Source organism: Strix uralensis, chromosome 23 (genome assembly GCF_047716275.1).
Source record: "Strix uralensis isolate ZFMK-TIS-50842 chromosome 23, bStrUra1, whole genome shotgun sequence".
Taxonomy (NCBI): Eukaryota; Metazoa; Chordata; class Aves; order Strigiformes; family Strigidae; genus Strix; species Strix uralensis.
Window position 1 is genome coordinate 618994 of NC_133994.1, and position 24734 is coordinate 643727.

At 63.3% G+C, this 24734-nt stretch overlaps 3 protein-coding genes across 12 annotated transcripts; 2 read left to right on the top strand and 1 right to left on the bottom strand.

The window, feature by feature from the left end:
* Window positions 1-33: 33 nt before the first annotated feature.
* Window positions 34-4836, bottom strand: TAS1R1 (taste 1 receptor member 1). Its single transcript, XM_074893275.1, has 6 exons — window positions 4599-4836; window positions 4190-4496; window positions 3093-3869; window positions 2474-2686; window positions 1962-2082; window positions 34-1042 (listed from the first exon to the last, which is right to left on the bottom strand). Exons 1-6 carry the CDS (start codon window positions 4742-4744, stop codon window positions 111-113), a joined length of 2496 nt encoding a protein of 831 aa, XP_074749376.1. The 5' UTR covers window positions 4745-4836; the 3' UTR covers window positions 34-110.
* On the top strand, window positions 4818-11676 carry NOL9 (nucleolar protein 9). The gene is made up of 12 exons (XM_074893274.1): window positions 4818-5036; window positions 5116-5341; window positions 5543-5670; window positions 5850-5988; window positions 6552-6648; window positions 7384-7481; window positions 8257-8418; window positions 8616-8904; window positions 9618-9729; window positions 10099-10276; window positions 10885-11018; window positions 11349-11676. The coding sequence occupies exons 1-12, from the start codon at window positions 4845-4847 to the stop codon at window positions 11475-11477; spliced, it is 1884 nt and encodes a 627-aa protein (XP_074749375.1). The 5' UTR covers window positions 4818-4844; the 3' UTR covers window positions 11478-11676.
* Window positions 11677-11704: 28 nt separating this feature from the next.
* PLEKHG5 (pleckstrin homology and RhoGEF domain containing G5) lies at window positions 11705-24426 on the top strand. Of its 10 annotated transcripts, none has more exons than XM_074893265.1 (23): window positions 11705-11778; window positions 12328-12389; window positions 16021-16097; window positions 17800-17929; window positions 18072-18177; window positions 18260-18320; window positions 18408-18499; window positions 18578-18714; window positions 18791-18939; window positions 20450-20635; window positions 20809-20979; window positions 21055-21150; window positions 21234-21284; window positions 21376-21525; window positions 21597-21707; window positions 21778-21927; window positions 22026-22163; window positions 22399-22518; window positions 22620-22752; window positions 22823-22938; window positions 23011-23162; window positions 23237-24004; window positions 24109-24426. In XM_074893265.1, the coding sequence occupies exons 4-23, from the start codon at window positions 17887-17889 to the stop codon at window positions 24116-24118; spliced, it is 2940 nt and encodes a 979-aa protein (XP_074749366.1). In that variant the 5' UTR covers window positions 11705-11778; window positions 12328-12389; window positions 16021-16097; window positions 17800-17886; the 3' UTR covers window positions 24119-24426. The 10 variants fall into 10 exon arrangements, with proteins under 10 accessions (XP_074749366.1, XP_074749370.1, XP_074749369.1 ...); XM_074893269.1 differs by having other exon boundaries at window positions 11727-11831; XM_074893268.1 differs by lacking the exon at window positions 11705-11778 and adding an exon at window positions 11791-11836.
* The last annotated feature ends 308 nt before the right edge of the window (window positions 24427-24734 follow it).

Sequence of the window (24734 nt, forward strand, 5' to 3'; positions counted from 1 at the left end):
CCGGCGCGCCGGACGTGACGTACGCGGGGAAAGGCGGGCTGCGCGCGCGGCTGCCGCCTCAGCGGCGGCGGGTCGGCCGGGCCGGGCCGGGCCCCGCGTCCCCCGGCGGGTCAGGCCTCGGCCAGGCGCCGCGTGTAGCGCTGGATCGCCATCTGGAAGTGCTCGGGCGTGTTGAGGCGCGGCCGCAGCAGGATGAGGAAGGCCTTCGGGAGGAAGTAGCCGCCCAGCAGCGCGGCCAGCGTGCAGAGGCCGCCGAGCACCTGCGCTGCCGCCTCGCTCCGGCCGCGGAAAACGCCCTGCGAGCAGAAGACGGCGGCGGAGCAGGCGAGGTGCAGGAGCAGGCTGCAGGTGAGGCACTTGGCCTCGTTATAGCTGGCGGGCAGGTCCTTGCCCGCGTAGCTGAGGGCGAAGCAGCAGGCGCTGAGCAGCACGGTGTAGGCGATGGCGGCGCTCCTGCCCGCCTCCGTGCTCGGGGCGCACTCCAGCACCACCCGCTCGGCCGACGCGCCGTAGTCCCTGCGCGGCACCGTGGGGCTGGCGGCCTCCGCGGCCAGGCACAGCACGGCCTGGGCCACCGTGCTGGCAGAGACGAAGAGCACCGGCCCCCTGCGCCGCAGCCAGGCCTCGTAGAGGGCCGGCCAGCGCGCGTTCAACTTGAAGATACAGATGATCTGGAAGGAGCGTGTTGCCACGCACGAGAGGAAGACAGTGAAGCTGATGGCGAAGAGGGGGAGCCGCAGCAGGCACGTGTGCCAGGCGGGCTCCCCAAAGTAGCAGAAGAGGCTGCTGCAGGCGCAGGCCAGAGAGCCCAGCATGAGGAAGCACATCTTCCCACCCGCAGACTTCACCACTGGCGTGGAAGCGTTCAGGGCGAAGAGGACAGCCAGCCCTGCCATGAGCAGCATGAGGAGGACAGTGGAGGTCAGCAGCACCCAGGAGATGGGCTCGGACCAGGACAGAAACTCGATGGTGCGGTTGAAGCAAGCTTCACTTCTCACCGGAGCCCACTCGTCTACCCCGCAGGACTGGCAGCTGTAGAGGTCTGCGGAGGACATGAGCCTGGGTGGTGACAGGCACCTCGCACACCACAGACCCCGGTAAGAGACCTACCGCAGTGGAGCACCCCACCCTCGCTGCCCCCTTCTCATGTCCTGCTCCTTCTCCTTGGGTGCTTCCCAGCCTTGAGGAGTGGAGAGGGCTCTTCTCCCAAAAGACCCCCCCCAGAAGTACCCCTTAGTGGACTTCCCAAAAGTCTGTTGCTTGGGTTGAGAGGCACGAGGCTCAGGAGCACATGGGCTATGGGTGGGAAGGGGCTTGTGCATCCAGCAGTAACCTGCGAAGGCTGGGACGGGTCTGCAGCAGCCCCGCTTCCGCAGGCTGGGGTGATGCTGAGGCCATGTTTGGGGGCTCCCCGCTCCCGCTGTTACCTGGCGCTGGCTGTTTCCACACCCCTCCCCTCAGCCCAAGTGCAGGACAAGACTGCCAAGTGACCAACTGCCAGCAAGGGGTTTGTCGTTGTGGCCGGTGGCTCTGAGTCAGGAGATTCCTGTCCCAGGCGGGGGACATTTCCATACACCAGCTGCTGGTGACCGCACGGTGCGGAAGCCCCGAGTGCCATCTGGGGCACAGAGGCAACCACCGGGTCGAATTTCCCTCCCGGAGGATGCAGTGCAGGAAGCAGCTGTCTGGCCAGGCGTCCCTTGTCCGCTGGCCGCAGGAGAAGGGCCCTGTGGGCAGCACTCCCGGCGAGCACAGGGCTTTGCATACCCCACCGGTAAGCAAACGGGAGTCAGACCAACCACGCTCAGGTCAGCCCAGTGGTTTTTACTGACCACAGGGAGAGAGAGGCTGGGGGAACGGTGAGATGGAAGCAAGGAGCAGACAGGAGAAGAGGGCAGGCAGCAGGCAGGGGAGCCAAGCGGGAAGGAAGGGCAGGGAGCAGCCCCCTGGGGTGTACTGACCCGATCTGTTCAGGAAGGTTCCTGATGGACAGGCCACGCAGCTGAAGCAGCATCGGTGGTGGCTCTGCTGCAGCCGCTTCTCCCCCGGCTGACAGGCCTCAGAGCACACCGAGGTGGGAGCCTGTCGGGAGCACGGCGAGGGTCAGGCCGGCGAGCGGGGCGGGCAGCAGGACACCTCACTGAGCACCAGGCCCGGGCTGGGTTTGGGCAGCTTGCTGCCAGCTTTCAGGACAGACCCTGGGCAGGAGCCAAGAGCTCACCACGTTGTGGTTCTTACAGAAATGGTGGGAAAATGAGACTGTTTAAAAGTAGGAGCCTTTTCAGTTCATGGGCCCTGCTTGGTTTTTGGAAGGATGAAAGCTTGATATCCAGAACACAGATCACCCCCCCATATTGCCTCCGTCTGCCCTCAATTTTGTCCTGCGATGGGGAAATACACCAAAACTGGCAGTGTTGGGGATGTAGCTGGCTCGGCAGTAAGCAATAAATGAGATGTGGATGCAGAACAGTACCTGGCGATCTTTTGTGTGCCACAGGATTTTGCCCTGGTCAATGCTCAGCCTGTCGGGGTTCACACGGAACGTTCCTATCACATCGAAAGCCCAGCTCAGGCCGCTCCAGTTCCACATGATGATGTCGTAGCCTTTATGAATGTCCCCGTTAGCATCAAAAGAGATGCGGCTCTTGTACAGGGTGAAGTTTACTTGCTTGATTTTTTGTAGGAGCTGTAAAACATAAGAGTAAGAGAAGAGCCCTTCCCGATGACAAGCCTCCTGTTGAGGAGTGCCTTGTCTCTGGAGGGGGATGTGCTGGAGGGCCCCTTCTCTGCTCTGGCTCCTCTTTCCAACCCCCCAACAGCTAGTGTATGTCCGGCTGCAGAAATTCCCTTCCAGGTTTCTGCGAGGGGCTGGCAGTAGAGGATCAGAAGTGATCTAGGGTGGGTGTCTGGGTCTAGGTCCAGGCTGCTTTGACTGTTACGGGCAGCTGAAGCCCACGAGGCTCTTTGGCTGGGACACGAGCCTTTCAGAGGGACAGAAAACCCCTGGGCTCAAGGGGAATATCCTTCCCTGGGAGGAAGGATCCTCATGGATCCTCTTCCACAAGGAAGATCCTTCCTTGTGTTGCTCTTACCTGCCAGGGATAGACTGTGCCTTTGCTGCACACCCCTGAGGCACAGCCCAGCAGGTCGTGGAGGCCGTGGGCCACGGCGTACACGGCTGAGTACACGTTGAAGGAGGCTTGAGCATCGTACGTGTTGGGGGCAGTGGTGAGCAAGTGGCAGCCAGTGCAGCACTGGGTGCAGTCCAGCTGGGCGCTCCCTCCAATTCCCCCCTCTGCCTCCGTGCTACCGGCACAGTCAGCTGCAGCACTTTCCTCCGCCGTCTTCCAAGATTCAAAGCGTTCCAGCATCGTGGGCTCTGTCTTCTCAACCGACATCCCAATCACCGAGCCGATACGCTGGATGCCAGGCACCTCCCAGATTGTTTGGGATAAAGACCAGTCTTCAGAGCCCACCCACACCATGCCCGTGACGTTCCTCCGGACCACCACCTCAAAGAAAGGGCGGGCACTTCGTCTGTTGGAGAAGACAACGGTGACGTTGACCCTGACGTCCGTGAGGATTCTGACCAGGTTGTGGAGCTCCGGGCTGCTGGTGTCCTTGTTGACGGGGATGACGCCTCGGTAGGCAACGCACACGTCGCTTGCGCTCAGCAGCTTGTAGAGAGCGTCCAAACCGTCCCTGCCGTAGGCGTTGTCGCTGCCCAGCAGCGCAACCCAAGCCCACCCGAACTGCTGCAGCAGCAGGAAGATGGCCTTCACTTGCTGCCTGTCGCTGGGAATGGTGCGCAGGAACGAGGGGTAGAACCGCTTCAGGCTCAGCATCTCCAAGGAGGCTTCGTAGCTAATCTGCAAAGGGAGCCGGGAGAAAGGGGGTTGCGCTCCCCTCGGGCAGCGGCACCCCGAGAGCTGAGGGCACAGGCAGCCCGTCTCCTGAAGAGGCTGGGCGGGCAGCGGACCCGGAGCTGAATGCGCTGCCATGAGAGAAATCTTTGCAGGACAGCGGGCCGGCTGCGAGCCCTGCCTGCCAGCTGGGGAGGGACCCGGGCCAGCGCCTGCGCCAAGGGGCCGCGCATCCAGCTCAGCCCGTGCCCTCAGCTCCGAGTCCATCCTCCCTCAAACCGTGACTCCTCGGGATCTCCTCCGTCTGCCAGGAGAGCCGCGCTTACCTCCGGTACGAGGAAGACGCCGAGGACGGCCGCTGCGGTGAGGGCCAGCTCGGTGCTGTCGGGCCCGATGACGGCCACCGCCTCGGGCTGGTAGCGGCGGAAGGTGGGGAGCACCTCGACCTCCCTCCCGCCTTTGCGGGCGAGGGCGCGCAGCGTGGCGTGGAGGCTGGCAGGCTCCGAGCAGGTGTCGTGGATGTCGTAGCCGAGGGTGACATTGGGGAGGAGAGCGCTGGAGTTGTTGATCTCCTCCACGGCGAAGCGCATGGCCTGGGACAGGCAGTAGCCGTGGCTCTTGAAGGTGGCGGCGCTGCGCGAACGCAGAAGAGGGTTTGCGGGGAAAAAACGCGGTTCTGAGGTGGGGAAAAACCGCGGGTTTGAGGTGGGGAAACGCGGGGCGAGGGGGACTCACTCGTCGCAGCCGTCCACCAGCGGCCGGGCGGCGGCCCGCGGCGCCGCGCTGTGCATCGGGAAGAGCCCGGCCAGGCGGTAGTCGCCGCGGCGGGTGAAGGAGGCGGCGGCGGCCGCGCAGAGGCAGAGCAGGGCGGGCAGCGGCATGGCGGGGCGGCGCCGGGCGGCGGGCCGCGCCTCTTAACGGGGCGGGCGGCGCCGGGCCGAGGGCCGGCCCCGGAGGAGGCGGAGGCAGGCTGAGGCGGCCATGCCCGCGCGGCGCGGCCCGCCGGCCCGCCGCCCCCGCCGGGCCCCGTCCCGCGGGGGCCGGGCGGAGGCGGCCTGGAGGGAGTTCGCCGCCTCCTTCGCCCGCGCCGGCATGGTGCCGCCGGCCGAGGCGGGCCTGGCGGCCGTGGAAGCGGCGGAAGGCGCCGCCGTCCTCCTCCTGGCGCCGCGGCAGGTGAGCAAGCGCCCGGCCCCGCCGCTCCCCTCCCCGCCGCCGCTCCCTCCTCATCGTCCTCTTCCCCCGCTCCCCGCAGGCGCTGACCTTCACCGGTAAATGCCGCCTGCGCTGCCTCTACGGCGCCGTCCGCCTCCTGGGCTTCGCCGTCGCCTCGCACCAGCCGGGGCTCCCGGTCTTCTCGCCGGCCACCCACTGCGCGCTCACCCTGGAGGCGCTGCCCGCCGACCGCCCGCCCGCCGCTGACCTCCGGCAGCTGCGCGCCGTCGCCCGCGCCGCCATGCGGGCGCACAGCGTCCGCCGCCGTGAGTGCCGACCGGGGCGGGGGGGCGCGGCGGGCCCGCCGGTTGCGCTCCGCCATTTCGCGTGCGGCGCGGTGCGGGGTGGCCGCCATTTTGCGCGCGGTGCGGGGAGACAGCCATTTTGCGTGCGGCGCGGTGCGGGGCGTCCGCCATTTTGCGTGTGGCGCGGGCTGAGGGCGACGTTTTCCCCCCCCCCCGTTGCAGAGGCGCGGGTGAAGGTGATGGCGCGGTTCTCGCCAGAGTGCGCCGTGGTGCTGCTGGAGCACCTGGACACGCCGGTGACGCGGTTCCTGCTGAGCCACCCGCCGCTCTCGCGGCTCTTCGAGCCCCAGGTGAGACCCAGAGGTCGTGGTGCCCGCTCTGCCCTGGGCAGCGGCACGGATGCCGGCGCCTTCCTCAAAACAGACCTTGTGCAGAGCGAGAGGCGGCCGCCCCGCTTGGTGTGTCTGTCAGTGTCCAGCAACGCAGCTACACGGCCTTACACCTCTGAGCACTTTTCCTTCTTCCCTAGAAAAAGGAAGAATCCAGCTTCACGCCGGAAGATGCCGTTCTGGCATCTGTTGGCATCGTGAAGTGTAGCCCCGACCGTGGGCTGCTGGTGTCAGAGAGCATGTTCGTGGCTCTGGAGGAGCTGATCCAAGCCTGCTGTGGTGAGTGGCGTGCGCTTGGTGAGGTTGGGGATTTAGTAGCCTGAAGAAGGGAAATCCGTGAGGTTTTAAATAAGTTAAAGTTAGGGAGGGCATGCCCTGTGACAGGTGCTGATTGAGGGTCATGTTTTTCTTGTAAATAGTGGGATTTGAGCTCATGCATCACCTCTAATGGGTTTGTGCCTCTCCTGCCAGACAGGCAGCTCGCTGCTGTAAAGGCACTTCCCAGTCTGATACCGAAACTCTCATTTTGCTCTCTTTTGTAGCAGGTAGAAAAAAATGTTCTCCCCTTTATCCAGCAACATCTTAAATACTGTGAGCAATAGGGAGTTCATATATGCTGGGTTGTAGTGCCAGGGCTCACTTCTCACTTCAGCAGCCTTTTGCCTTTACACTGACTGGTACTCTTAACATGATGGGGTTTTTTCCGTTTAATTAAATATCCTAGTCAGACACAGTGTCTTTGGGCTTTTTTTTTTTTTTTTTTTTTAACAAATCCATGTGAACATCACACATCAGAATAACTGACAGCATCGGTCCATTTCAGCGTATGTTTGTTTTTCCAGCGGAAGACGAAGGTGTCCCTGTGATTCTGGTGTGTGGCCCGAAAAACACTGGGAAATCGACGTTTAACAGATACCTAATTAATCTGTTACTGAATCGGTAAGTCTTTTCATGTTCTACAAGTTTATTTAAGTACTGCATGGGATTTAGGAGAAGGAAGAAAACTGCCTGCCAAGATTCTCAGAAAAGCTGTTATGACACGGTTACGGTGGATATCTTTTTAAAACAAACAAAAATTCAGAAAAATAGTAATTCTTGTCTTAGGTTCCTTTCAGAGAAGTTGACTACTGAAACATCTTGAAATATTACTAAATTGCTGTCTTGGAATATGTGAACTAATTGGTCACCAAGCAGTTAGGGTTCAGTAAGGAATTGGGAGTTACAACGCTTTAAAACACGCAGTAAGTTATAATTTGTTAGTGTCTTTGAACATTCTTGGCAGAGCAGGGTGTAGAAGCTCATTCTCCAGACTACTGCATGCTTAAAGTAAAGATTATAAAGTTTACAAATCTCTAATGGTTGGTCTTGGGCTGCCCAGTTAACAAGGGAGAGGTGATACACTCTTTAGTACCACCTCAGATTACTGTTCTAGCTACTTCCCTTCAAGCTGGATGGATATGGAGCTTTTGTAATCGAATACTGAACCATAGGTGAACCTTTTACTTTCTTGTTTAATGCCCTCTCAAATGAGAGAGACAAGTGGTGGTTTAACTGTGTTCAAGAATTTAATTCTGACGACCTGGAACAAAATCAGGTTGTGCTTCTGATGTGTTCCAGGTTGTGTCCTGTCTCTTTTTTTAGTGGACGCTAATAAAGGGGCTTCTTTCACTGCAGCCTTCCCTCAGTTGAATATATGGAATGTGACATAGGTCAAACCGAATTTACGCCGCCTGGATGCGTCTCTTTAAGTAACGTAACAGAGCCAATTCTTGGTACGTGTTTTGCCATTTTCTGGAGTTGCCAGAAACCGGTTTCATTTCCTGAAGGTGCTTTCTGAGTAGAGGCTGTACTTCAGGGGAAGTTGCCGCCTCTGTCGAAAGCGCATGTAGAAAATAAACCAACGGCTGTTAAAGTTTCCTTGCTGGGGGCATTTAAGCTCCACGTGAAAGTCTCGCCAAGCAGCTATTCTCCCTGCTTGTCTTTTTGAAGAGAGAAGATAGTTGTTTATAAGGTGGTAGAACAGGCTGTGGCATGTCGAAGTAGATTTTTAGCCTTTCTGATTTGAAAGTTTTCTTTGGGAAAATCTTTCCCAGTTTTTAGTATCTGTAGCTAAAACTGGCTTGAGAAACAGAAAGTGGATCCACATAGGTTGGGGGCTGTTATTAGCATAAAAAAACTAGAGCCAGAGAAGTTGCTGATATTTGTGGTCTTGTGGATTTGGATTGCTGTCTAAAAAGGATGTGGCCAGACTGGTTTACTTTTTGGATAGCCTGTCGTAGAAGACACTTGTTTAAAAATTCACAAGTGTGTAACCAGTGATTTAAAACAAACAAGAAAAACCCCAAACCCCAAACAAACAGAACTAGCATGAAGTCTTGCAAGTGATGGAAGAGTTTCTCCAGGGGTGCGGGCTGTACAGGAAGGACTGTTAGCATGTGAAAAGAGGACAGATTGTTTCAGAAGAGACTGCACGTGGGTGCTACAGGGATGGGAGTTTTTTGATTTGACTTACTGGAACAACTAGAGGTTTGCTGCTTGCTTTTTCAGGTCCACCCTTCACTCATCAACAAACGCCACGTAAGATGGTGTATTACGGGCAGACTAGTTGTGAACAGGACACGGAAAGATACCTTGATGTCGTGAAGTGTGTGTTCAGCTCCTACAAGAAGGAAGTGCCTTTAGTCATCAACACCATGGGCTGGGTGAAAGGTAAACAGGATAAATCTGTTCTCGGGAGGTGGTGCTGAAGGAAGGTGATAATTGTAGCAGTGCACCGTCACGCTTTATAGCGAGTGCGGAGCCAGAAAATGCAGCTCACCCCCAGTACAGCTAGTACTGGTCTTCTGTAACAGCGTTCCCAGCTGTTCGTGTAGTGGCAGCAATCGTGTTTTCTCTGCTCCCTAAAGGTGAGGGGTTGCTGCTTCTGATTGATATCATTCGGCTGTTGTCGCCCAGTCACATTGTTCAGATGGATGTGTACGACTGGAAAGCCATGGCTCCGCTCACCCCGGAGTACGTTCATCTCACTCCTGGCCTCTACACCAAAGGCAAACAGCAAGCCAAGTGCCAGCAGATGGGCACGAGTGGAGCGGAGCACTGGAAGCCCGCTGAAGGGGAGGGAGACGCCTCGGTTCCCGAGTATAAGTTGCTGTATGTCCATCCTGAGTTCCCTCGAGCAGGGGTTGCAGGCGAAGCGTAAGTAGAAGGTTTAGTGCTACGGGGTGGTTAGTGGGCTTCATGAAATCACATGTAGTCCTGACTGTAAAGGCTCTTGTTGCTTTGGCCTCGGGAGCTCCATTGCTCAGAGCTCGTTATTTATGGCGGGGTATGTTTGGGTGTTGCTTGTTTGGGTTTTCTGGGAGTTTTGTTTAGGGGTCGTGTTTGGGGGAGGTTTGTGTAGGGTTGGTTTACATTACATTATCTCTTAATTTCTCTGATACCTTGAGCATCTCTGAAATTTATTTTCCTGGAGCTTGGGTCTTTCTTGCCAATTTTAAGGGCTTTTTTTGACTCGGTCTTCACTAATGAGCTGTTTAAGAAAATAAACGTATAACTGTCTCATGACTGACTGGCTGACTGACTGAAAGGTGTGTGGACATCAGGGTTGGAGAAAGGAGCCATTATCTAATAACAGACTTAAAACAAACTCCCAAAAAATGAAACCAACAAAACCAAGCCAAAACAAACCCCACAAAACCCCTTGTTAATTACGGCCTTTTTAAAGTTGAAACAATGTAGGTAACAAAAACATAGCTCTAAATTTTCCCAGGGGTAGAAGTTTTAAAAACTAAACTTGTGAAATAGCAGCTCGTGCTGCCTGGCGTGCTCGGGACTGCCCGGGTGTCTGGTCTGAGGCGCTGGCGGGGGGGGTTGTGCTGCCTTCCCTTGACTTGTGGTTATTTTTCCAGGCGAGTACACAGCAGCATCCTGCGTGACATGTCCATCCTGGGTTACCTGGGGCAGCTGCAGTCCCCGGACATAGGGGCGGTGCTTCCGCTGCACAGTCTCGTGCCATATCAGGTAAACGAGCATTTTTGAAAGCCTTGGAGACGTAGCAGAGAGCCCGGCTCGTAGTCATTGACAGTTCTGCCTGTACTGCATATGTTTTTCGAAAGAGGGGGGGAAAACGCTCTGTAATCTGCAAAGAGATAACGACTTTGTTTGGTGTATCTGGAAGTGAGGGTTTTGTTCCGGTGTCAGTGTGGCACGTGTTTTCTGTGCGGTCAGCTGTTGGTGTTGAAACTGTTCTGTTTGCCACAGAGATGCTCCCTGTCTGTAGGTGTGGGCTGGGGGCTCTCAGTTCTGTGTACTGGGCATTATCTTGTCTTTGAACTCAACCTAAATTGATACTGGGTTGGTGAACAGTTTTTTCTTTTTTTACCGCCTCAGGTACCTTTCAATGCTGTTGCCCTCAGGGTTATTCACACCGACGTGGCTCCTACCAACATCATGTACGCGGTGAATGCCAGCTGGGTCGGGCTCTGCCGGATACCGGATGAAATCCGCTGCCAGACCGACGGGCCGGTGCTGCTGACCCAGACACCGGTCTGCGATTGCCTCGGCTTCGGTGAGTGAGCCTGGGGAGCCTTCAGCTGCCCTCTCACCTTTGCGTTTTGACAGAGGGGTGTAGGGTGATGGAATCGCCTCCTTTTTCAAAAACAACTGAAAAAGTGGGATGAGAGAAGAAAATCGTTGTGTATTCTCTTCTGTTACAAGCTGTGCTTCAAGTCCACTGGTTTTCATTACCTTGTGGGAGCGGCTGTGGGGAGTGTCGCTGAGCAGCGCCTTTTGTAGCTCCCTTCTCTCACTCTTCGTAACTTGGCAATTTACTTGCTTTCACAATTCACGTTCTCAAAAGCAGATTCCAGGTGGCTCCTGCAAAATTCCTCTAGTTGTGTCTCAGTTTCCTTCTACGACTCCATTTATTACGGTTCTGACCTAGAGTTTGATGCTGAGCTCCTCAGGTTGCTGTAGGAATGTACCAGTGAGCAAGAACACGTGGTTTGGGAAGGCCCTACGTACGCTGGGATACTGGAGGAGCGGGATACAGCGGTGCATGTCTTTTTAAAGATGTATCTGAGATCATTCCCTTGAGAGAGCTTTGGCTGTGTCTGGTTATATGGTCCAAAATAATCAGGTGGAGTTAAGATTGAGCTTTGCATGTATTTTTTTCAGGAATTGTGCGAGGGGTTGAGATGGAGAAGAAGCTTTACCACATTCTGACGCCGGTGCCTCCGGAGAGCCTGAGACTAGTGAACTGTCTGCTCCTTGGCAACATCGCTATCCCAAACTGCGTTCTTGTGGGCCAGGTGGGAGCTGCGCGGGAAGAGGCTGGGAGTTGGCTGAGCTTCCGCTGGCTGGCGCGTTTTCTGTTTTCCTGTTCCTGAGGCTTTTGCGTGCCCAGAGATGTCTGGGCATTAGCAGATGGTTATCTCCCGTGGAGATTGTCCTTAACGCATAGAAACAAGGGAGAGGAGAGCGTTCTTCTCGTGTTTCAGATACCAGCGCGGGGTTTGTTCGGCGGTAGCTCGCTCCTTTCCGCCAGTCAGCTCTGTTTTGCTGCAGAGGAAAGTGCTTCCCGCTCCCTTGGAGATCCGCGTTCTTAAACCTGTCTCTGGTTTTGTTTTCCCTCTTTCTAGCAAGCAGTTGAGGGGGAGATCCCCTACGTCACATCTGATTATAACTACAGCATCTTGGGGTCTGGGAAGCTGAAAAAGAAGAAGCATTTCAAGAGGAGGGAGTACGCGTTCGAGTGTGATTTCACCTGAAGCCCTGGGGAGCCCGGGGTCGGTTTTGTGCGGAGGCGGGCAGGAGCCAGGCCTGGTCCCAGAGGCCACGGGTGCTCCAGGGCTCCGGGAGACCCTCGCAGGTGCCCGGTGTAGATAACTACAGCCTGTCCGGTTTTTATAATGTTTTATACGGTCGGTTTGTATTTTGGTGTTTTGTAATAAATATCTATTAAAAACATCGGTTTGGTCTGAATTTTTTTCCTCAGCCTTCGTTGACTTGGCCGCGACTGTTCCCACCGAAGCGCGCTCGCCCCGGACCAGCAGCCGTTCTCCGTTTGAGGTCTGGCCTTCGGCTGGCTCCGGCTCCCGGCGCGCGGCGGCCTGAGCACAACTGTACGGTAGCCGTAGCCCTGGGCTACTGGTGGCCTGGGGACCGACGCGGGTGGGTGGTTGTCCGTGGCGCTGCGGCTGACAGGCAGCAGCGGGTGTTCCACTCGTCCGGGAGGAAGGAGGAGGTGGGAAGGTCCTCCCTCTCCTCCGGGTGACGGCAGATGGAGCCGGCCACTTGCCATCAGCTCCGTGCTGCCGCGGCTCACGCTGGGGACGCCGCTTCGCACCAGCCACGCGCCCCGTTGCTGCGGTTTAAGTGCGGCGCCTTGAGCGCGGGTCTGGGAAGAGCTCTGGGTCCAGCTCAGACGTGTTACCCAGCTCGGTCTAACTAAATTGGGCTACGGGTAGGGGCCAAAATGGGGTGAGAGTGGGGAGAATGTGTCACCCGCATGCTGCGCCAGCCCCCGGGCCCCTTGGGCTTCCCTCACTCGCCACCTGCTCTCTGCCCCACTGGGAAAAACTGGAGGAACTTTTTTTTTTTTTTTACTTTTTTTTTCAGCTCTTTGTTGAGGCAGCGGTTTGCTCCTTAGTGAAGATGAGGTTGGTGGGACTCCCGCAGAGGTGAGTGAGCATCTGGGGCTGAGTTGATGTTTTTGGGAAAACAGCTTGTGACTGGGTAACACCAGCACGTTGGGCAGACAGACCCGTGACTGTCCCGTAACGGCGGTTCCTGCGGCCGTGGCCCTGCCCGTGTCCCCAAGCAGGGGCACAGCCCAGCCTGGGGTCTGCGGACCCCCGAGATGTGCCGGTTCAGACCCCTGTGGCCAGGTCTCCCCTGTGGAGAAAGGATGGGTGCTGCACACCGCTCCGTGCCAGATCTTTCGGCTGGCAGCCACCGTGGGTGTGAGTAATCTGCAAAAAATGCTTTTATCTGGTTTGCGAGAAAATCCAGAAACGTGTACCTGTAAGTGAACAAATTAAATGGGATGACTGGTGGGGAGGGGACAGAGCTGGAGAGGAGCTGTGAGGGGCTGTGTGGCGCTGCTCACTGTTAAAGAGTTAAAGCTTTAACTTAATCCAGGCCTAATTATCCCCATCTGGCTGGGTCTGGCTGCGAAGGAAGGACTTGGCCAGCAACCTGGCCCGAACAGTGGCTAAAATAAATACAGAGGCCGTCCTGCAGCCGGGGAGAAAATCCCGGGCGGGGCGAGGCAGTCCAAGTGGCAGGGGAGCTGGTGGAAAAGGCGCTGGGAAAGGTGAGACGGGCGAGCGGTGAAACCCCCCCGGGGCCGAGCATCCCCCTGGGCGCTGTCACAGGCCCCCAGCATCCGCTTCACCCGGCTGAGGGTGCTGGACCCGGCGCTGGCTGGGCGAGGGTCCCCCCTCGGAAGCAGGGGACAAGCGAGTAACCCCCATGCGCCTGCGCCCAGCCTCCAGTGTCCGGTTTCGGAGCTTTCTGCAGGGGATTAAGCTGCCAGTGCCTGGAGGTGGATGCTGCGGCCCCGGGAAAGGGGGGTCACGGCGGCTCCAGGCCCTGAGGGGGGGAGAGCAGCAGAGGGGGGACAGGGGGCTTTGGAGCGTAAACCTCGGTGTAGCACCCTGCGGGTGAGGGCACTCAGTACTGTGGTCGGTAGGAAACCGGTTATTTCACGCTTAAAGCATCAAGGATGTGCTAAATAAAGCAGGATTGTTTATTTTTAATACTTAAGCATCTATTAACTTTGGAGCAACTCTTTCTTGTTTAATCTGGCTACCTTTTCTGGAAGGGCTCCTAGAAGCAGCAAAAATGCGGGGAGCAGTGTGGCGCCTTCGGGCGAAGATGCTGTTGATGAGTCTGGGGGCTGGATGGTCTCAGCCCGGCTGATCGCCCTGCGCAGTGTTTCTTGTTTTTCCCCGTTTAGGGAGAGTTTTGCGTGGGGCAGGAGAACGGTGCTGTCCTTCGCTGCCTCTGCGGGTTTTAAGCCCTATCTGGTGCTTTCCCAGTTGTGTGGCTTTAGCAGGGGGGAAAACCCCCCTAAAGGCCCGTGACTTTCCCTGTGCGGGCTGGGGGCCCCCTGGGTGCGGGGGTGCAGCCGGGGCTCGGGGTGGCGCATTCCTGCCCCCCCCAAAAGCCATCCGACGGCAGAGCCGCCGAACAGCCCCCCTCTTCATGCCGATTATTTTAATCACAAGCGCGTCTTGTCTCCGCGGCCGAATGTCTTTCATAGACAGCGGAAAGTGAAATTTGTGCAATGTCTGTGGGAGGCTGAAGAAAGGCCCTTTGTGTGCCCCCCGCGCGGGCGCTGGGCAGCCTCCAGCGGCACCCTCCGCTGCCCCGCGGCTCCCGGCTGCCGGCGTCAATGCGCCGCTTGTCCCGAGGCCGGGAGCCGCTCTTAAAGCCGGAGCCGGGCTCCCCCGGTTAGTCCCACCGGTGGCCCCGGCGGGGCGGGCACGGCTCCGGGGGGCCCCCGGCCGCCACCCCAGGATGTTTCTGTACTGGAGGAAGCGGGGTGCCTACGAGCTGGAGGCTTTGCCCGCCGGGCTGGCGGGGCTGGAGTACGGGGCGGTGGAGCGCTTCTCCTGGAGCTCCAGCCTGGACATCAGCGAGGAGCTCGGGGGTAGGTGGCCAGGGGGCCGCGGGGGGCTGGCGGGCTGCGGGCAGCTGCGCTTGGCCCAAAACCGTGAGGGGCCGGGAGAGGCTCTGGCCGGAGCGGGGACGCCATCGGGAAGCTGCAGGTGCAGCTGGGGAGCACTCAGCGCACCACCCCTGGCACTGCGGCCTCCCAGCGCAGACGGGGAGTGATGAGCGGCTGCGGCACGGCACGCTCTGGTGCGAGGCCGGTCTGGTTGTGAACTCGTTTGGCATCACTGGGATCACCGGGCACCATAACGCAGCCTGTGGCAGCAGGAGGAGGTGGCGGTGGCTAGCCTGGGAGAGGAGCTGGTGGGGACAGGGTCCCTCCTCCAGCCCCCAAAGTGTTCGGTGGGGAGTCGGCCACCCTCCTGCCTCTACCAGAAACTGGGGCTCCCTCTGCGCGCTCCCCCCGGCACACCTCGGGCCCTGGCGTGTGCGTGACCCCCTGCCAGGTCAGCATTTGGCTCTGGCCGTGCCAGCGGCTGCACCGCAGGGCTGGTCCCCAGCACCACCGGCCTCCCTGGCCAGCCTCGAGTTTTTGGTGAGTTTGGAAAACTTTCCCTTGGGTGCACGAAAGAATTTCTGATTTGTTTCCGTTATTATTCCCGATAGGTCAAGTGAAACGGTGGCGGCGGGGGGCGGAGGGCTGGCGCAGCCCGGCGGGCGCTGCGGGGCGGCCCCGGGGACAGAGCCCTCATTGTGCTCCCGCCGCGGGGGCAGCGCGGCCGCCCCGGCTCCCAGCTCTCTCCCGGGGGGCAGCGAGCCCAGCCCTGCCCGCCCGCTCCTGCCTGCGCAGGCAGCTCTGCCTGCACCCGGGATCGCCTCCGGGCTGGGAGCTGGGACAGCCGGCACTGGTCAGGACTGACTCCCCCTCTCCGGGCAGAGGCAGCAGCTTTTTCAGCACTGCCCCAAAAGTCGTTTTTTCCTGTAGACTGAGTCTAACCCTGGCCTTGGCCGTGGTCCCACTCGGATGCTGTTTTTATTGGCAGGAGGGATGCGGGAGAGGGGAGCGGCGGGGGAAGCCCCTGTGCTGGCTGCTGGGGCTGGTGCTGCCCGGTGCGGCCGTGCCGCCTGCCCTCGCCGCAGGGCAGTGTCCCACCGGAGCATCCTGCCCCGCAGGAGGGGTTCCTGCTGCGTGTTTGCTGCCTGGAGTCTGTTATTTTTAAATGATTAGACGAGACACATAACAAGAGCCTTCAAAATAGGATTTGTCCCTAAGGCCGATTTAACTGTCAAAGCTTAAAGTGGCTCCTGAGCCCCCCTGGGGGCTGACAGGCGGCAGGTTTCACATTCCTGCTGCAGCCCTGGTCCGCGCCGGCCCCAGGGAGCTGCAGCAGGTCCGTGTCCTGATCCTGTGACTCGGGGCGCTGGGCAGGTGCCGGATCCTGACGCTGCGGGATGCATGGCACCTTCCCCCAGCGGGGACACAGTGCTGGCTCTTGGGCACGGGGCTTCACCCCCCGGGACGGGCTGCGGAGCAGGCAGGAGCAGGCAGGCCCAGCCTCAGCTGAGCCCGAGCGCTTTGCCAAGCTCTTAAACCTGGGGTTTGCTGTGCGGGAGCCTGGGCGCAGCCCCCCTGCGCGGTGCTGGAGGGGGCTCACCACGGCCCCCCAGCACTGACCCCGCTCTCTCCCGCAGCCGAGCCGTGCCCACCAGAGGAGACGCTGCCGCGCTGCCAGAACCCCGACAGCACCGGTGAGAGGAGCGCGGCCAAGGTGGGTCCTGGGGGTGGTGCTGGTCGCGCGGGTGAGAAGGGGCAGCGGGTGGCTCTGCCCGACCTGCTGCTCTGTGAAGCCCCCCAGTGTGGCCAGTGACCCCCGCCAGCCGTGTCCCTCCGGCCCGCGCTGGGCACCCATTCCCTGGTGGTGGTGTGCTCCCACTGGTGCGGTGTGTCACGGTGTGGCATGGTGGCACTTGCCCATTTCCCCTGGCTGGGGTGATTCAGGGTAATCTGCTCCGGCCCCGCTGTCCCCCTGCTCGTTAACACGCCAGAGCAGATTTCAGGTCAATTCTCTTGCCCCGGCTGGACCCGCACGCCGGCTCCCGGTCAGTCCCCGGGGTTCCTGCACAGGGCCATCATCCCCCTGGCCATGTCACTGCCAGAGACCCTCGATGGCACCCAGCAGGGGTGGGGGGTCCTGGCCGGGCTGGGGCTCACGCTGCCGTGCCACGGAGCTGTGTCGTGTCCCCCTTCGCTTCGTGGGGCAGCTGCCGAGAGCGAAACTGCCACCTGCTGGGAGTGTGGTGGGGCCAGGAGCTGATCCCTGGGATGGGCAGAGGGGTTTGGGCATCCTTCCTAGCCCCTCCTGTGGCCACGAGCCCAGGGCTGAGCCACCGGCATGGGGTGGACGGGCTGCCAAGGGTCCTGGGGGTGGCCACCGAGTGAGCGCCGGCTGCGGTCACTGTCCAGAGCCTGTGTCCACACTCTGCATCTCACAGGTGCCACACTGGCCACAACGGTGTCGGTCTGGGGCACATGGTGGGAGAGGGGGAGGGTTGGGGCCGGGGGCACGGGGCATCCTGGTCAGGGCTGGGGTTTCCTCATGGCCTGGGTAGGACACTGGTGGGTGCCACGGCAGTGGGTGCTGCGGGGGGACAGGCGGCCCCTCGGGGAGCGCGCGGGTGGCAGGAGCGCGTCAGCTCTGACCTCAGCAGCGCCGGGAGGAAGGAGGGCAGGAAGTGGGGGCGGCTGGAGCTGCACGGGCGCTTCCTCCCCGCAGCAGCACGGCGCGCTGCCGGCAAGCCCAGGCCGGGCTCGCTCCTCCCTGGCAGCCCTTCGCACCCTTCCTCATGTGGGGCGGCGATGGGCGTCCCACACGGGAATGGGGACGTGCTGGTGGTGCAGCAGGGCTCGCTGGCCTGTGGTCCCTGGGCCAGCCCGAGCCCCCAGCGAGGCGGGTCAGGGGCTGTGCACCATGCTGGGGGCCCGATGAGGGGGTTTAAAAATAACCCGCTGTGAACGCCTGGCGGGGCTTGGGCCGTGGCCGCGGCCGGCACACAATCGGAGGAAACGCACCGGCTCTGAGCATTGTTTGGCCGCAGACACTTGCTTCCTCCATCCTGCCGCAGCGACGCTGCCCACGCCAGCACAAAGGGGCCGCGGCACGGGAGGGCGGCCTCCCCAGCACCCGGTGAGGTGCGGGTGACACCGGCACAGGTGGCTGTCCCCCATCTCCCCCTCCATGCCGAGGCACGTGCAGCCTTCCCAGGGTCCCCGCTCGGTGCGGCAGCGCGGGGAGAGGGGGCTCTGCAGCGCAGACCCCGCTGCCTCATGGCCGTGCCCTGCTCGTGCTGCTTTCCCCACTCTGCCCGCGAGCAGTTCGAGATGGGAAGGGGGGTCCCCACTGCTCACGGGACTGCCCATCCTGTAGCCAGCAGCCCCCCCAGCCCCTGCCTGGCTGACGCGTGCACCCGCAGATATGCCACCCCACAGAGTGCCCACAGCCGAACCGCAGCGGCCCCCTCGGCCTGCCTGAGCTCTGCGACGGCCGCCTCCATGGCGCCATGTGCTTCGACGGCCACATCCACCTCGACCTGCCCCCGCAAGGTGAGCCGAGCTGGATGCGGCCAGCGCCGCTGCTCCCCCCAAATCGCAGCAGTGGGAGGCGCCAGGGGCCGGCGTGGTGCAGGGGTGGGAGCGGGATGCGGCTGGAGGTCCCAGCACAGCCCAGCTTGACGCCCATTTGCAGGCTCCATCCTGGCCCGCAACATGTCGACACGCTCATGCCCCCCACGCACCAGCCCAGCCTCCGACGTGGAGGAGGAGGAAGAGGAGGGACCGGCTGATAGCAGAGGGTGAGCCCCCGGCGCAGCGTGTCCCCTCTGTATCCCCGGCATCCCCGTCATCCCCGTCACCGTGCCCACCCTGTGCCCGCAGGGAGCGGAGGAGCTCGGCGCTGAAGCTGCCCAAGAAGAAGGCTCGTCGCCGGCACACAGATGTAAGGCACCGGCCCCTCTCCCTGGGGCGGTGGCGCGACCCCGGCGGGCGGGAGGGACCCCGGGTGAGCGGCTGCCGCCTCCCCCAGGACCCCAGCCAGGAGTGCTTCACCCTAAAGTTCGACCTCAGCGTCGACATCGAGGCGGAGATCGTGCCAGCTGCGAAGAAGAAATCCCTGGGGTGAGTCTGCTGGGGACGGCTGCGGGGACAGATGTGGGGACAGACACAGGGACAGATGCGGAGCTCGTGTCCCCGCAGGGAGGTGCTGCTGCCGGTCTTTGAGAGGAAGGCGATCGAGCTGGGCAAGGTGGACGTCTACCTGGACCAGTCCCACACGCCGCTCTCCCTCCAGTTTGAGGCGTACCGCTTTGGGGGGCACTACCTGCGGGTGAAAGGTGCGGCGGGGGCTTGGTGGGAGTCTGGGCCGCCCCGGGGCTCCCAGGGGACTCTGACCGCCCAGTGCTCCCACAGCCAAGCCCGGGGATGAGCTGAAGGTGGAGCAGGCGGCGCGGGACGCCAGGTCAGTCAGCCTGCCCATCCTGCACCCCGCCGGCGCTGCCGCGCTCCTCGGGCCGGCGCTGGAGCCCGTGCCAGGACGCCGGGAGGGTGCCGACAGCCTGGTGAGTGCCAGCCCCGGGGGGGAGGAATTGGGGAGGGGGCGGCAGGGTGCGGGATACCCCATGGTCGTCTTTGCTGGGAAGGTGGGCAGGAGCACGGGGTCTCCTGGATTCTGCTGGTGGTGTGGGCTCAAGACCCCCCGGAGCCCCCAAGAGCCAATTTGGCTCCTGGCTGTGCCACGGCAGCGGTGCACGGGCAGCACCCTGCGCCAGGCATGGCAGCTTAGCCGGTGGCACCACCCCTGGGGCCGTGCCACGTACGGGCTGGCACTGGAACAACATCAAACAGGAGCCCCGGGGGCCCCAGCAGTGGCAGCTGCTCGGTGCCACCCCGGCCCTGGTGCTTGCCCTGGCCACGGGCCCTCCCCTCCCATCGCTGTGGCACCTGGCAGCTGCGGGGTGCAGCTTGGTCCTGCCCCATGGACCCTGGCCTCAGATAAGGTGTGGGGCCGGGCCAGAGCAGGCTGCCACGCTCACGGGAAGTGGCTCGGGAAAGGCTGGTGAGGGGGACGTGGTGTTTGGCCCCGTGCTGGCAGCCCCGGAGGGTGGCAAGCTGGCTGCGTGGCCAGGGCTGGTGGCCACTCGCGTCCAGCACTACGACGCCTGGCTGCGGGACCGGCATGGCCCTGGTGGGGTGAGGGGGCCAGTGGGCAACCGACCACCTCTGCAGGGGTCTCGACCCCAACCGCCTTCCCAGGGGCAGGCGGGAGCCGCGCTGCGCCGGGGCGATGGGGCTGGCAACGGCCGGGGTGCCTGGGGAAGCGGCGGGGCGGTGAGTAACGGGGACAGTGCCTGCGGTGGCTCTCCCCGCTTAGGGCTGGGGACGTGGCAGGGCGTGGGGCTGTGCTGGAGGAGGTGGTGGCACCGTGCCATGTCCTGTGGGGAGCTCCGGCCCTGCTGCCTTTCGTGCCAGGGCGAGGAGATGGCAGTGGCTGTGGCCCAGCACGGCCCGGGGATGTGCGGGGAGGCAGCCAGTGCGGCGGTGCCTGGGACAGCAGGAGCCGCTTGGCCGTGACCCAGCTCTCACGGCTGGGCAGGGGGCTTTGATCTCCGCCGGTGAATTGTTCGGCTCTGGTTAGCTTATCTGGCCAGGAGGGAAATTAGGTTTTCGATGCTGGCCCCACCTCCTTTTGTTTCGGAGGAGCCCGGCCGCAGCCTGCCTGGCTCCGGCTCTGCCGTCCGAGCTGGGAGCGCGGCCGGGTGGGTGGCTGGGCCGGGGTGCTGCGCCCCACGGAATGCCCTGAGCCCCCCCGCACTGCCGGGGCCACTTGCCCACGGCTGTCTGGGCTGGGCCAGGCAGCCCCTGGGGCCCCGTGCCCACGGGATGCAAGGTAGGCAGGTCAGTGCGGGCAGGGGAGCGTGGCTAGGGGACCCCGCTGCCCGGGGGTGCCATATGGGTGTCTGTCTGTCTGTCCTGCGGGTGCTCGACCTCGGCCCCGCTGTAGCCTCATGCTGCGTCGTGGCCACACGGTGCTGGGCGCTGACCCCGGGGCACCGGCTGTCCCCGCTGCAGGTTCCGGGCCGGCGGAGAAAGAACATGACGGAGTTCCTGGGGGACACGGGCACCCCCAGCCCTGAGCCGGCCCCGCACGGCGGCAGCTCCGGGCCGGCCAACGGCACCGACACCTGGAAGAACCGCGCCGCCAGCCGCTTCAGCGGCTTCTTCGGCTCCGGCACCGGCGCCGGCTCCTTCGGGCGGGTAGGTGGGACACGGGGGGGAAGCAGGAGCTGCCTGCGGCTGGGATGGGGAGCTGGGATGGGTCCCTCCTCACTCAACTCCCATCCCAGCTCCACAGGCAGGGCGAGGGGGGTCTGCGGCACATCCCCGCCGGCCCCCCTACCCAGCCGCTCTGCCCCTCCACTTTCGGCCAGGAGACGGAGAAGCTGGAGCAGCTGGCGAGCCGACTGCACGCCTACGGCACCTTCGGGCTGCCCAAGCTGCCGCCCCAGCTCCGCTTCGACCGTGACTCCTGGGAGGAGGACGGGGACGAGGCCGGGCTGGCGCTGGAGGACAGCTGGCAGCAGATCATCCGGGGCGCAGAGGTAGGGCTGGGGGGGCCGGGGGGCTGCGGCAGCTCTGCCCAGCCGCCGGCGTGCCACTGACGCCGGGCCCGGCAGGCCCTGTCACGCCGGCAGTGCCACCAGCAGGAAGCCATCTGGGAGCTGCTGCACACCGAGGCCACCTACATCCGCAAGCTCAGAGTCATCACGGACGTGAGTGCCGGCGGCAGCCACGCCGCGGCGGGGGGCCGGGGGCTGTGGCTGCGCCCCACCGGCTCCCCGCTCTGTCCCTGCAGCTCTTCCTCTGCTGCCTGCTGAACCTGCAGGAGTCAGGGCTGCTCTGCGAGGTGAGCGGCGAGGGGGACTGCAGGGGGCCGGGGACCCCTGGGCTCAAGGCCAGGTGTGGTCCCCGCGCAGCTGCCAGCCTCGTCCCCGCAGGTGGACGCCGAGCGGCTCTTTGGCAACATCGGGGAGATCATCCGGCTGCACCGTGAGCTGTGGCGTGGCGTCATGGCCCCGGTGCTGGCCAAGGCACGACGGACCGGGGCGCCGCTCGACCCCGTTGACTTCCTCGACAGCTTCAAGATGGTGAGTGGGAACCCCGCGCCGCAGCGGGGGGGCCGTGCCGCGGCCTGCGGTGACCCCCCTGCGCCCCCCAGTTCGGGTCCCTCTTCAAGCCCTACGTGCGGTACTGCATGGAGGAGGAGGGCTGCATGGAGTACATGCGGGCGCTGCTGCGGGACAGCGAGCTCTTCCGCGCCTACGTGACGGTAAGGGGAGGGGGCCGGGGCCAGGGCTGGGACCGGGGCCGGGGCCGGTGCCGACACCTGCGTGCTGCAGTGGGCCGAGAAGCACGAGCAGTGCAGCCGCCTGAAGCTGAGCGACATGCTGGTGAAGCCCCACCAGCGCCTCACCAAGTACCCGCTGCTCCTCAAGTCCGTGCTGAAGAAGACGGACGACCCGCGCGCCCGCGACGCCGTCACCGCCATGGTAAGGGGCCCGGGGGCACCGGGCAGCGGGGCGCAGCGTGGGGCGATCCCCCCCCACCCCAGCCCGGCCCCTGGAACCCACCGCCACCCCCGCCGCAGATCGGCTCCGTGGAGTGCTTCATCAACGACGTCAACTCGCGGATGCGCCAGCGGCAGGAGCGGCAGCGCCTGGCTGCCATCCTTGGCCGCATCGATGCCTACGAGGTGGTGGAGGGCAGCACCGACGAGGTGGACAAGGTAGGCTGGGCACGACGGAGCTGCCATGCCACGTCCTGCCCTCCGTGTCTTGCCCCGCCGTGCCGTGCCGTGCAAATCAGTGCCACTCGTGCCGTGCCACATCGTGCCACCCTGTGGCATGCCAAGCCGTGCCATGCCAAGCCCCCCACCCCACGCCGTGCTACCCCATGCCACCTCATGTCAAGCCCCCCCACCCCACGCCGTGCCCGGTGCTGATGCCGGGGGCTCCCGGCAGCTGCTGAAGGAGTTCCTGCGGCTGGACCTGACGGCCCCCATCCCCGGCACCTCCCCTGAGGACACCCGGCAGCTCCTGCTCGAGGGCAGCCTGCGGATGCGGGAAGGTAAAGACAGCAAGGTGAGGACCGCAGGGGACGGGGAGCCTCGGCCCCGGCCCCTGCCCGCCCGCCCCCACCTGCCACGCTGCCCGGTGCCCACGGCCCCGCTCTCCCCCCACAGATGGACGTCTACTGCTTCCTCTTCACTGACCTTTTCCTCATCACCAAGCCCCTCAAGAAGGCTGAGCGCACCAAGGTGGTCCGGCAGCCCTTGCTGGTGGACAAGGTCATCTGCCGGGAGCTCAGGGACCCGGGTGAGCGATGTGGGGGGCGCCGGGGGCCCTGGGGGGGTCCCCGAAGGCTGCTGACGGCCTCTGCCCACAGGCTCCTTCCTCCTCATCTACCTGAACGAGCTGGGCAGCGCCGTGGCTGCCTACACCTTCCAGGCCAGCGGGCAGTCGCTGTGCCGCAGCTGGGTCGAGGCGGTGCACAACGCCCAGGTGAGGGGCACGGGGGGTGGGCGGGGGCCCTGTGGGCACCCCTGGGCCTCTCTGATGCCTTCCCCTGCCCAGAACCTGCTGCAGCGGCTGCGGCAGCGCCGGCGCCTGGAGGAGGAGGAGGAGGAGGAGGAGGAGGAGGAGGAGGATGTCGAGAGTGGCGCCTCGGCCACCAGCTCGCCCACCATCCTGCGCCGCAGCAGCGCCAGCCCGGACTCGCAGCGGTGGTAGGGAGCAGGAGGGGGGGCCCCGCGCACCCCCTGCCCAGCTCAGCCCCCTCCTCACCACACTGCCCCCGCAGCCCCTCCGATGGCTCCACCGAGACCCTCGCCATGGTGGCGGCAGATGGTGGCGACGAGCTTTCCTCCCCGGACTGGGACGCTGGGCCCTTCAGCTCGACCTCGGACGGCTCCTCCGTCGGCACCGGCACCTCCGCCGAGACCCCCACCTCCGCCGAGACCCCGCCTCGGGAGCTGCCCGCAGGCGCCCTGCCCGTCCCCCTGCCCCGTGCCACGGCCCCCCCAGCTGCCGGCTGCCGTTCGTCCTCCATCGACAGCGCCTACGGCACCCTCTCGCCGGCCTCCCTGCGGGACTTCGGCCAGCAGCCCGAGGGGGCGGCTGAGGAGGGGCGGGAGCCCCCCCTGGCCCCACGGCTCCCCTCGCCCCGCCTGCGCCGCCAGACGCCTGTGCAGCTCCTGCCCTGCCCGGCCAGGGTGCTCAAGTCGAAGTCGGAGGCCAGCCTGCCCCAGCTCCTGCCCCCCGGCCCCCCGGCCCCCCTCAGCCAGAGCCGCAGCCTCTCCGACCTCTGCACTGGCCCCCCCCGGACTAGCCCAGCCCCTGGCCCTCCGGCTGCCCCCACCAGCAGCGGCAGCTCCACCTCGGAGCTCTCGGAGCCGGAGGAGCCAGGGCAGAGCCCAGCGTCGCTGCCAGGGGAGCTCGGTCGCGTCCCCCCGCCCGCTGCCCGCCGGACCCTCTCGGACCCGCAGTCGGCTCGGCACCGCAAGCTGACGCTGGCGCAGCTTTACCGGATCCGGACCACGCTGCTGCTCAACTCCACGCTGACCGCCTCGTAAGGCCCCTCCCGCCCGCCTGCTCCCCACCGACTCTCCGGCTTGGCTGGGGGATGGGTCCCGGTGCTGAGGGCAGCGTCTCTCCCCGCTCTGTGCCTTGCAGGGAGGTCTGAGCACCGCCGGGGCAGTAAGGATGGATGCGCGGCCACGCCAAGGAGCTTCTCCCGCTGCCAACCGTAGCGTAACGCTGGAGCCGGGCAGAGCAGGCGCTGGGATGCTGCACCGGCCGGCGGGGACACGGATGGGGGTGCAGACCCGTCCCCTCGGCAAGGGCAGGCCCCGGCGTGACAACACGGGGCTGCCCGCTTCTCCGCAGAGTGGGGACGGCACATGGCTCATGCCGAACCCTTGTACGCAGAGATGAGGGTGATCGGTGGGGGCCCAGCGGCCCCGTAGTGCATCGGGTGGGGGGTCCCGGGGAGGCGGGGGGCTGCGGGGGGCTGTGGGGCGGCTCCCGGGGGCGAGGAAGGGACGACGACGTTGGCGATGGTGAGTGGGGAAGGTGTGGAGAGGGACGCGGCGCTGGTGGCACGGTGCTTCGGGCGGTGCGGGGAGGGGGTGGGGGTGGTGGCAGGAGGGGACGGGGCTGGGCTGGGGCGGGCGGTGGCCTCAGGGTCTGGCTGGTGGCCCCAGGGTCTGCCTGGGCCAGGGTTTGCCCTGTGGGGTGGGATGGGTGGCAGTGCCCAGGGCTGGAGCGTGGGAGCTGCCGGGGCCCTCGGTGGTGGTGGC

Coding starts and splice junctions, on each gene's coding strand:
- TAS1R1 (XM_074893275.1), bottom strand. CDS start 4,744: ATGCCGCTGCCCGCCCTGCTCTGCCTCTGCGCGGCCGCCGCCGCCTCC. Junction 4,497..4,598: donor CTGGTGGACGGCTGCGACGA/GTGAGTCCCCCT, acceptor GCGTTCGCGCAG/CGCCGCCACCTTCAAGAGCC. Junction 1,043..1,961: donor AACCTTCCTGAACAGATCGG/GTCAGTACACCC, acceptor TGTCCTCCGCAG/ACCTCTACAGCTGCCAGTCC.
- PLEKHG5 (XM_074893265.1), top strand. CDS start 17,887: ATGTGCTTCGACGGCCACATCCACCTCGACCTGCCCCCGCAAG. Junction 17,930..18,071: donor CCTCGACCTGCCCCCGCAAG/GTGAGCCGAGCT, acceptor GCCCATTTGCAG/GCTCCATCCTGGCCCGCAAC. Junction 21,708..21,777: donor TCTTCCGCGCCTACGTGACG/GTAAGGGGAGGG, acceptor TGCGTGCTGCAG/TGGGCCGAGAAGCACGAGCA.
- NOL9 (XM_074893274.1), top strand. CDS start 4,845: ATGCCCGCGCGGCGCGGCCCGCCGGCCCGCCGCCCCCGCCGGGCCCCG. Junction 5,037..5,115: donor TCCTCCTGGCGCCGCGGCAG/GTGAGCAAGCGC, acceptor CGCTCCCCGCAG/GCGCTGACCTTCACCGGTAA. Junction 8,419..8,615: donor CACCATGGGCTGGGTGAAAG/GTAAACAGGATA, acceptor TGCTCCCTAAAG/GTGAGGGGTTGCTGCTTCTG.